The following is an 11639-nucleotide window of genomic DNA, read 5'->3' as shown; positions in this document are numbered from 1 at the left end:
AAGGTGCCCACTGTACTTCCAGTTACCATAGAACCTATAATGTGCCCTCTGCTGTGGCAATGGCATGACTAGAATGGGTACAATCATTTTTCCAGTTGGATTTAAGGTCATATCCATTCCCATGGAGGGAGCCTGTGCTTACTGAAAGCCAAGACAAAGGCCATGGTTGCAGATGTCCCAGGACCCATGGCAAAGCAACTACTTCAGTTGTAAAACAGAGATGTGCTTTTCAATCTAACTGCTATCTAAATACTGGTCCTTATGGATTATCATTGCAGCCTGTCTCATAAAGACATTTTCTTCCCTTACAGTGGGACTGGATAATGCAAAGACTCACAGCTGCTCACAGTCCCCAGTAAAAGTGATTACTGTTATGGTTCAGTGGACCAATATTCAGACTGAACATGGAGAAAATGAGCAGGTCTCAGCATCACCTGCTCCAAAGCTTTGGGATCACAAAAGAGGTGATCCCCCAAAAAGATATCATCTTCAAAGTTTGTTTTTAGGATGACTCAGAATAAACCTTATTGTGATAAATGAAGAGAGATAGCATGTTTTTTTTTTTTTTTTTTTTTTTTTGAGGTAGGTCTTATGTAGTTCAGACAAGTCTTGAACTCAGTAGGTCAGAGAGGATGAGAAGAATTCATGATCCTTTTGCCTCAAACTACACAAGTGTTAAGTGCCTTAGCTTTGTGATGATAAAATCTAATTTTTATTTTTCCAAATAAATAATAAGGCAATTATAAAATCACTATCCCAGGCTTTCATAAAGAGCAAAACACGACACTCACAGTATACACAAGCCCTAACATGGGTCTTTAAAAGTCAGTGAGTACTGGGGTAGAGAGATGGTTCAGTGCTCTATCAGAACACTTACTGTTCTTTCAGAAAAAACAAGGTCAGTTCCCAGCCTCACATGGTGCTTCAAAACTATCTGTAATTTAGGTCCATGGGCTGTGATCTGTCTTCTGACCTCTACAGGCAACGTGCACACCGTGACACAGACATGCATACAAAGAGAACTTTCATACACATGATGTAAAAGCAGAGAAATCTAAATATTTTTAATCTAGTTCAGTAAGGTTTGATGGTACATGCATATAGCATTAAGAGGACAAACAAGAGACTATATAAGGTTCTAGAGTCAAGCGAAGCTACAGCCAAAATCTTGTTTTAAATAAACAAAAGATAAAAGTGTTTGCTCAGGGTGTAACTCAGACACCTGCTTACTGTGGCCCAAGTTGGATACCTATGAATCAGTCCAGCCCCACCAAAGCCAATCAATGTCTATTACACATTTACAGCTTAGTTCTGCTTGTTGCCCTCTGAAGAACACTTTGGTTATATTTCTGGTTGCTGTAACATCATCCTGAGGGCAGAGTCCATCTTGGCAAGGACGGACTGCTGATAAGAGGGCCTCTAGTTATAAGGGATGCAGTATGAGGTGACAGGTCATACTGTGTGCAAATTGAGCAGTCAGAGAGAAGCAAATGCTAGTTTCCTGGTGCACTTCCCTGTTTATTCATCCCAGGACACCAGACCATGGGATAAAGACCCCATACCAGGGTGGGTCATGCCTCCTAGCTAAACCTTCTTGGAAACTTTCTCACTGAAAAAAAGCAGAGATGTGTGCCCTAGAAACTTCTAAGTGCAACCAGGCTAACATTGAAGATTAGTCATCATCTTATCAATAATGTCATGGGCCAGTGCTATAAGCTGAATGAGTCATCTTCACCCACCTCGTTCCTATTTTGAAGCCCTAATGTGGACATGATGCCACTAAGGAAGTGAGTGAAGTTAAACCAAGTCCTAAGGGTGGAACATCACATGGACACTAGTGTCCTTATGAGGTGACATGCCAGAGCACTTGCTTCCCTGTCCTTATGTACAGGTGACCACGAGGGCACAGGATGACTGGCAGCTAAGGAAAGAGGCCTCTGAATGAGCCCTGCTCTGCTTAATCTTGGTCCTGGACTCCCTAACCACAGGAACTGTGGGAAATGAATTTCTATTAAGACACTCAGTCTCTGGTATCTCCTACTGCAACAAAGAAGACTAAGGAGGCAGCACAATGTTTATTCTTCTAATACTGGCTGACTTTGCTATGTCAACCTAGGCTCAAGGTGTAGCTTTAATCAGTGGACAAAAGCATGTTAGCATTTGCTAGCCCCATGTTTGCTTAGCCTCTAGAACTAAAAACCAAAAACTCTTAAGGTTTTTTAATTAAATGTATTTATTTGTGTGAGAGAGAATGTGGATGAGTATATGTGTGGCTCTCCTTCAAGCCTGTCTTGATTTCTCTTCAGTATATTGCAAATTGTTAGGAGATGTTTTCCAAGGTGACCAGGTGACCCTTCTGAGCCCTGAGACAGGCCTCCTGCTGTTGTACACACAGATCTGGAGGAGCTGGGATAGCCACGTTTGTTTGGGTTGAAATGATTTTTAGCCAACATATAAAAAAATGTGCCTCATTATGTGTTCACACCTACATGTGCCTCATTATGTATTCACACCTACATGTGCCTCATTATGTATTCACACCTACATGCCATTGTACATCGCTCACATTCATCTCTCCATTATCCTCCTTCCTAGCTCCTCTCTCCTGATGGTCACCTTACTAGTCCCACAGTCCCCCTGTGGTGTCCACATATATGTCTGTACACAGAAGTGGATTCTGCAAATGAAAGAAAACACTTAACACTTATCATCCTTTGGCCCTCTCCATCTTCTCTCACTTTTCATCCTCTCACTTTTAGACACTGCCCTCACTCAACAAAAAGCGAACTTTCATATAGATGAGGAAGTAAGAAATATTTGCATTTCTGGGTCTGACTTATTCTATTCACCATGATGATTTTTTCTAGTCTTTTCTGTTTTCCATCCTGCAAATGACATACTTTCATTTTTTTTCACCTGAAGGACATTCCATGATGTATGTATGAGTATGCATATGTTACATATATAACATATATGATACCCATAAATGTTTAAATGTTTGGCCACATGTGAGATGAAAGCTGGAATTTCAATGACTCAGGAAAATGATAAATTCTGGCAATGCCAGGAGTTGGAAAGCCTGTCCATCAAAGGCACTTATATAAGCAGGTGGACACAAGTTTGCATTGGTAGATCAAGTTTAGGTTCAAGGCCTTGGGCATAATTTCCTCTGAGGACCCAGCAGTGCAGGAACATTGCAGTGGTGGAAAGGCCAGGAGGCATCAGAATGCATGCAGCATCGTTGCAGTAACTGCAGGTATGTGACAAGTGAGCCATATGAACATTTGTTCTACCTAAGGTGGGGGGAGGAGCACCGGGAAGATGCAGAAGCCAAGCTTCTGATCCACTAGCCTTCCCTTGACTGGGGTGTCTTGAGCAAGGGAGCTTGAGTCATCCACAGGCTCTTTTACCTGAAGGCATGGGTGTCATGAGTTCACTAGACCCAAGATAAATGACAAATGGGTGTTTTATTGGGGAACAACTTAGAACAATAACAAACCACCACAGTCCTTCTCTGTCCTTCTGACCTGATCCTTCCTCCGAGAGAGAGGGGAGGAGAGAGAGAGAGAGAGAGAGAGAGAGAGAGAGAGAGAGAGAGAGAGAGAGAGAGAAAGCCCATGCACAAGAGATCACAGGCCAGATGCTGATGCTGCCACATTTACCAGCCTGAGGTTGATTGATGGAGAAGCACCCACAGCTGGGGATTCTGAGGTCCTGCCTCTTGCTCCCTGGCCATCCCTGGCCTCTCACCTTTGCCTAACTTCCTGCCTACCTCCTCACTGCCTCTGTTTTCTTACTTCTCACCCCTTCTCTCAACTCTACAGCCTGATCTTTCTCCTCACACTTTGTGGCTGTTAAAAAGCAGTGAGTCAGAGAAGCTTGAGTTACCATAATTATCCTAAGAGAGGGCACAAAAAAGTGGTAGATGAAACTTGTCTGCCTAGGGCAGCCTTTGGAGTGTCCCCAAGAAACCCATCTTCCCAAAGAGCTAGGAGATGCATCTTGCACCTCATGAGTCATCAGCCCACTCTGTCTCCCCTGGCTCCCTCTCCCTCCCTGTGTTCCTTTCCTTGTAAGTTGTGACAGGTGTTCTTGTCTGTCCCTAATGTCATCTGCTCTGACTGGGTGCAGACACAGCTTTACCCTGTGCATTTGGATAAAGTTATGAAGGCCAAGGTCCCAAGTCTAGAAGCCCAGTTCCTCAATTTTTGTCAGGCTGAATGACAAGCACAGAAAGGGATCAAAGAGCTTAGAGAGTCCTCACACTTCCTGGATTGACGCTGACCAATGAAACACGGGTTCTCCAGGACTGAAATCAGTACTGAGAGTGGAGGAATCTGTCCACACCGCAAAGGTACACAAAGAGGAAAGGTTAGAGTGACCACGAGCACTGTAGCTTGGCACTCTCAAATCTAGTTGCTGAGGATATCTGGTGACAGAGACCAAGCCCCTGCTGCAGGAGTCTGTCCCCAAGCTTGAACTTTGCTGTTTCGTCCAGCAGGTGTCTACAGCACAGTAGGCTTCAAGCCCCTGGCTGAGTTTCATTGGAACAGCTCTTAGGTAAGTGAGCCATACTTCCTGGCAGCATCCTCCATCTCAACATCTTTAGCCCTCTTTTTTCTCCATGCTGACCCAGAATTCACTCTGCTGGACCTGGGATGAGGTGGGGGGCTTCCAGTGCAACCCATGGACCTAGAGAGGAACCTGGTGGCTTTGTCTCCTTTCTGGGGAGCCTTGGCACTTTCATAGCCTCTTCACAGATGCTGAGGGCTTGGAAGCTTTGGGAGTATGGGATGAGAGTGAAGGCCCTCATTCTGCTTGAGTCGGGGTACTTACAGATCCCTGATAGAGGAAGTCTGGGTACTGAGGGTCAAGGTGGGGCCAGTAGGGCAGGGAGAAGATTATGCACAGGTCAGGTCTGTGTATGCCAAGCCCTTCTGAGGGAGCTCTATCTTCCTGGAGACCCAACTCTGTGGGGAGTTAGGGGAAATTTGTCATGAGGCAGGGAGGAACTGCATCCCAGAACTAAAGATCTAAGAACCTGAAAGCGCTGAAGGGTCTTTATCTAGAGTGAGGGCATTAAGCTCCCAAGCGGGAGGCAAAGCATCATCCTAGCAGGGAATGGTCCAGGGTTATTTCTTTCCCAAGAAACAGCTTCTTTCACTACTATGCCCTACCCCCCAACTCTGTGCCTTTCTTTCAACCTGCACTGATTCCAGAACTAGGGGCATGGGTCTGAATGCCATTCATTTCCTGCCAAAGACATCAGCAGCCAAAGTCCTGAGTTCAGCTCAGAGAGAATTTTCTCCAATGTACACTCTGAAGAATTTTAAAAGAAACAACTAGTGTTTAAACCAGTGCAAATCTTGTGGGAGGAGTTTCATTCAGGCACTAGAAATGGTGGGCTCCAGAGTCCAGCTTAGTAGTTAAGGACTGTTTTCCAGATAGATGCCCAGAGGAGAGGGTTTAAATCATAGAAAATTTTCATAGTCACAAAAGTTGAGGTGATATAGCCCTGGTCCCATACAAACTCAAAAGATTCTCTATAAGATGATATAACTACAATTCCCCCTGCGTTCCAAATTTACCAAGGACATGAACATTCTCCTTCAGGATTTTGGGACCCAGTTGTGGTTCCTGTCTCCTTTAGATATTGGCAAGTGAACCAGATGTGTGTTGGCTTCAGGCAGGGTCTGATTCAGGGGTGCTGAAAGGAGGGGCTGGGAGGAAATGAGGAACAGGTACTGCTCAGCAGTGCATAGAACAGGGTGGGACTTCCAAGCGTCTAACTGGGAAGAAACGAAACTATGTTTTCCCCTGGCCTTCTTATACTTTCGGTTTTCTTTTCTCTGGTGTGTTGGTCTCCTCCCCTTCCTATATCGCCACCCCAATACCTACCTCCTGCAAGCAGACTGTAACAGACAGAATCTTACTAAAATATAGCACAGGTTGTCTTCAAACTCAGCTTTGCAAGTGCTGAGATGATAGGCAACCACATCTTCCCCACTCCCCTACCCAGTTCCCCACTTCCCTTGCTGTGAGGGTGAAGCTATCTTTTGGCAGGCCCTCAGGGAAAATGGTCCAAAGTTTGGGGTAGCCCTCCCAAGGAGGAAATAGGAGCCAGGCAACATGAACTCACCATAATGAGGAGAAGAAAGATCAGCACAACACAATATGCACAGCATCGTCACACTGAGACTGTTGTGGAGCTTTGAACTCAACACAGATGGCTGTGTCTGCCTCGCCCCATTTGTGTTCCCTGGCCAGGAGTCAGGACTTTGGTGGCCTCAGCCTCACTTCCTCTGAAATGTCTTGGTCAGGTTCAAAAGCTTTCTCTCGCCCATCCCCACCCCCCATGGCCTCTTTGAATGAAGTTCTGTCAAGAAGGCACCTTTGAGTTCCTAGGCAACCCTGAGGGATGCTGTACATGGTGTGTTCTAGGTTTGCAGTCACAGAGTGTTCTCCTAAAGGCATTAGATGGAGCCTGGAGCCCTGTAGACTTTCCTGAGATAAATCCGATAAAGACTGATGCCATCCTCCAGGGAAGGATTTGCTAGTTCCTCAGCTGTCTCATCACTTGGACAGTTAGCCTAACGTCAGAAGCATCTCTCTCCGTGCACACAGATGTATGAGCTCAGATGATGCTTAGCTAGTTTACACACCTGAGGCAGAAGGCCCGGTGTGGCATCATGGTTTAGCCTAAATCTTTATTTCCAGAAATTTCAACTCCTTCATCACATGAGTTTGCTCCTTCAGAGTTCCACTCTAAACTTTCTGGAGTCTGGCTCCATTCTGTCTACCTGTTCTGGCTTCCCACTCCATTCTAGCAGGTCTTTATAGATGCCTGAACTAGACCGTGTATAGGGACTCCATGAGGGAACTCTTGGGCTTAGTGAAAAATCAGATGTGACTAGCATGCCCAAGCCTCAGTCACTCTGAACCATGATACTAGTGTAGTTACAGTAACAAGGCACTCCTTTATTAACAAACACATGGATACTACATATGGTATTATGCTGCAGGATAGAGTAGTTTTAAAAAGAGTTAATGATATTATACAAAACTGACTTGAATAATATGCGATCCCATGGGAAGCAAGATTCCAAATTTTCTCTTTCAGTTTTTGTTAGGATGTCAAACCATGATGAGTTCATGTTCATAAAATGTTGACTCTGTATAATATTTTACTTTATTATACATTGGGGATTAACCAAGTGTGCAGTACTTATCAGGCTAGTGTCCTTTCACTGAGCCCTCCCCCATCCTCAAGTGTGGTTTTATAATGCTGTTACATATGACACAATCATCCACCCATAACAATAGGGGGAAGAACTTATAGATGCAAATTAAAACAAATACCAGAATATTAACTTCAGTGCTAGGGAGAAGAATGTTTCTCTGGTCACAGTTATTCAGGAGACTAAGGCAGGAGGATTGCTTAGGAGTTAGAGCCCACACTAGGCAGGAAGAAAGAAAGACAGCCCTCCTGAGTTCTCTTTCTTCCACAGAAATGTTAAAAATCCAGAAACCCACTGAATTAAAAGTCAGAGGTTGATGGCAACAATATGTATACCCAATCAAGATGAAGCCACATTCAAAGCTGGGAGATCTCAGGCTAGAAAGATGGCTGAGTGGTTAAGAGCACTGGCTGGCTGCTCTTGCAGAGGATGGGGGATCTGTTCCCAGCACCCACCTGCAGGCTAACATCCTGTCTCAGACGATCTGAATCTGTCTTCTGTGAACACCACACGCGCAGTAACAGATACACATGTATGCAAAACACCCATATGTATACAATAAAAATGAATAAGATCTTAAGCCAATAGCAACAACAAAAATAGTTCAAAAAATGTCACATTCTTTTTAGTTCTCTGTCTGTAGGGAAAATGTACCCTGATGGTTCTTAAAAGGAAAACACCAGCAGGTGAGACTGAGGCGGCTGCCTGTGTCATTCCACCTGATATGACAAAGTGACATAGGCTTGGTGGGTTATAAATAATAAACATTTTGTTCTTGCAGTGTAGAGGGCAGAAGTAAAAAATGAAGATGCCATCATGGTCAGGATCTAGAGGCAATCTTGTTTTCTTTGAAGACTGCCAGTGTCTCACAGTGACATGATGTAGTGTTGGTGAGCTTAGCTATCTCCAGTACATTTATCAGAATCTTAGGACCATTAGATGATTCTACCTTCTTGACCTAGCAACTTCCCATAGGCATCATCACCACAAGAGTAGGAACACAACATGAATTTTGAAAGGTAGGAAACACTGGAGGCTAGTGATTCTGTTTTAACTATAAGAACCCCACCTCTCTGGACCACAACCCAGTCTGTACACTTCAGATCAATGGTCAAAGTTTGTGACTGAAATTTAGTGTCAGAAAGAAGATAATTCATCTGCTCTGTTGTTTTACTCTAGGTCCCCAAGGGCAATTTTGCTAAGAGACTCTCTATGAAAGTAGACAACTGATGAATGAACATCTGAGATTATTAAAAAAAAAAAAGTATAGGTGGTTTCATAATAAACCTCTTCTTCTTAAAAAGCCCTGAAAACATAGGAAAATTGCCCTTGCAGTTTAGTGAAAGAAGAGGCACAGAATTCAAGTTATATTATATTGAATTTTAGGAAGGAGATAAATCACTGATAAAATGAGGTTAAAATACAGAAGGATCATAATGATGCACAACAAAATACCTGAGAAATCAATACATATATACGTTATCATGGTCTAAAAATCTATTCCCAGATAACCTATTTCCACCACCACCACCACCACCACCACCCCGCAACTGCACACTGCTCCATACCATGAAACATCCAGCAAACAATTTTGCTGTTAGCTTCTCAGTGCAGAATTTCCTCTGTCCTATTCAACCTTATTCTAACGGCTGTCTGTCTTACAGGAAGAATTTCAGTTTGGGGACAGAATGGCTGCTGAGCAAATGGACATCACCATAGATCCTGAAAGCACCCCTGAGCTGGTGGTTCTAAACCTAGGAAAAATCACTCTTGGGGTAAAAAGTAAGGAGGAAACGAAGGTTTCTCCTAAGAAACAGAATACAAGGATTTTAAGAGCTGTGTGTGCTCTGCTGAATTCTAGAGGGGGCATGGTAAAGGCTCTTATTGAAAATGGGGACTATAATTTCAACAGTTATGGACTATGGAAAGATTTGGATACCTCTTTGAGGGCTATTTCGCCACTTGTTCAGAGATACCTAGATTTCAAGCAGGAAAGAGGCTACTTTTTCATCTCTGTGAAATCGTGGAGTCCGGATATCTCTGGTTTGCAGCTTGCCACCATTGCAACCAATTTGTACATAAGAAATGGGACCTCCTGTGCTCAAATGGACTTGCATACTGCTCTGCAATTCTTCAAAGACAAAGCCAACCCTGGACTAAGATCGCCAATAAAGAGGTTGCTTGACAAAATGCCTGGTGAAGATGTTTTAGAAGAACTCGGGCAAGAAGCTCTCTATGTTCAAGAAGAACTCCATGTGCAAGAGCTGGCTGCTGCTTTTTTTGACCAGACTATACTCACAGAAATGGCAAAATTCTCCTTTAGTGAATCCAAAAATGTTGAATATAAGTCATTTGGAACAGATAAGGTGGTACAACGAGTTAAAGACGCTCTCCCTCGAATTGTCTCTGCATTTGCCAACACTGACGGAGGATATCTGTTTATTGGTTTGGATGAAGAGAAAAAGCAAATAATTGGTTTTAAAGCCAATGAGAATGATCTGGTGCATCTAGAGAGTGAAATAGAGAAGTATATCCAACGGCTGCCTGTCACTCACTTCTGTGAGGAGCAGGAGAAGATAAAGTACACATGCAAATTTATTCAAGTCCACAGACAGGGAACTGTGTGTTCATATGTCTGTGCGCTCAGAGTGGAGAGATTCTGCTGTGCTGTGTTCATTAAAAATCCTGATTCCTGGCATGTGGAAGATGGCTGTTTGAAGAGGTTTACCGCGGAGGAATGGGTCAAGCATCAGATGGCTAGCAGGTTAGAGTCAAGAAGGGAACTTAACATTTAGAATACAATTTGCTAGTTGCTAGTTGGAAGACTTTCTTTGGGATTTGGAGCAAGGTCATTTGTCCTGACTTTACTCGGTGATCCACAGTGGAGCCCAGACGTCTCAACTGCTTCTGCCATTTACCCAGGGCATAGCTTCCTCTCACCCTGGATATTACCCAGCCACCTCTACTTGTGTGTAAAGAAAGCTCCCACATCTCCCCACTCGGGCTCCATCCCAAGCAGTAGGCATTTCTTCAGCCATCTTGCCTCCGTTGTTAGCTGATTCATCCCCACCCCTTTCCCGTTGACTTTTCTCCCTGAACCCTCTTCCCTTTCAGTCACGTTGTTAGACAATAGACAGCCCTAGAGTTTATTATGAGAAATGGGCATTGCTGGTGTGTCAGGTTTGCAAAAGAAAAGCCTCTAATGAGGCCAGATCAACACCAGCAACTCCGAATCTGCTCAGCTCCCAGCTGCTGCTGCCATCTCCTCCCATGCCTATCAGTGCTTCACCAGCCGCCATCTTCTGTTTTCCACAGCTTTTTCAATAAATAGATAAACAAAGAAAAGCCTCAACAATGTGCTCACAGTGGACAATCTTCTTTGTGAGAAACTGTCCAATGATTTTGGGCCCCATTAGCTCTAGGTCAGAGTTGAGAAAGTTTTGACTTTAAATGACAAGCATCCTACGGAAAATTCCAACTCCAGGGTCCAAAGCCAAGGCTGCCGGACTCCAAAGTCCATGTCATCCTCTGTGCCTCTCTGCCCACAGCACAATGAGTGCCATGCAGCTCCATGTTGACAGTAATTGCCTGATTTACGTTGAGAAGAAGGAATACACTTATAGTATCTTGTATCAACTAAGATTATTCCTCTTCGGTACTAAAACCTTTATTTAAAGCCTAATGTTTACTCAAGTGAGTTAAATAGCAGGAGATGTTCAGAAAAATGCATTATATACACTAAGAAATTTAAAAATGTAATTGTCACCAAAAAATTCTATAGGACTGCACTACAGAAAAATTAACAAGTAGAGAACCATAAAAGAAGACCCATTTTTATTCTCTCTGATACAACAGAATGAGCCACAGTTGTTTTTTACTTTATTTGTCTCTGTATCCAGATGCATTTTGGCTGAGTTGTCATCATAGGCACACTCCATCTGCTGCCCATTTGGGCTGATGTTCCACAGCCCCTTCCCACTCTGCAGTTTCCCACATGGCAGACAGAGCATCTTCCAGGTCACAGCCTAGTTACAGCAGGTCCTTGGTGCCTATGAGCAGGGAGGGGGCTGGTAGTGCAGCATGTCCTCTGTGTCCTACTGACTTCCTGCCACAGCCTGAGCTTAGGCTGTTGGCAGAGGAAGAGGGTGTGGGTTAATATTTCACTTCATGAAGTCTTAAAGCCCAGGGCAAGGGAGGGTTCCAGCCCTTCAGACAACTTGACCACAGAGCAAAGCAAGACAGAAGCATTCGTTTCCCATCATTTCCCCATGGGTTACTGTGAGATAATGGCATGGGTGACAATTGTGTCTTCCATGAAGAGTGGCAGTTGCTGAGTACAGAATCTAGGAGATGTAAGCAGATCCTGTCTTGCCCAAAGTTACTGGACAGTGTTTGCATATG

At 44.0% G+C, this 11639-nt stretch overlaps 1 protein-coding gene across 1 annotated transcript; it reads left to right on the top strand.

Moving 5' to 3' along the window:
• The first annotated feature begins 4319 nt into the window (after positions 1–4319).
• Positions 4320–11296, top strand: LOC127218720 (ribonuclease SLFN12). The gene is made up of 2 exons (XM_051179717.1): positions 4320–4560; positions 8903–11296. Exon 2 carries the CDS (start codon positions 8927–8929, stop codon positions 10031–10033), a length of 1107 nt encoding a protein of 368 aa, XP_051035674.1. The 5' UTR covers positions 4320–4560; positions 8903–8926; the 3' UTR covers positions 10034–11296.
• The last annotated feature ends 343 nt before the right edge of the window (positions 11297–11639 follow it).

The sequence above is a fragment of the Phodopus roborovskii genome, unplaced genomic scaffold (assembly GCF_943737965.1).
Source record: "Phodopus roborovskii unplaced genomic scaffold, PHOROB, whole genome shotgun sequence".
Taxonomy (NCBI): domain Eukaryota; kingdom Metazoa; phylum Chordata; class Mammalia; order Rodentia; family Cricetidae; genus Phodopus; species Phodopus roborovskii.
Note: the sequence above shows the minus strand (reverse complement) of the source record. Positions and strands in the feature narration are given on the sequence as shown.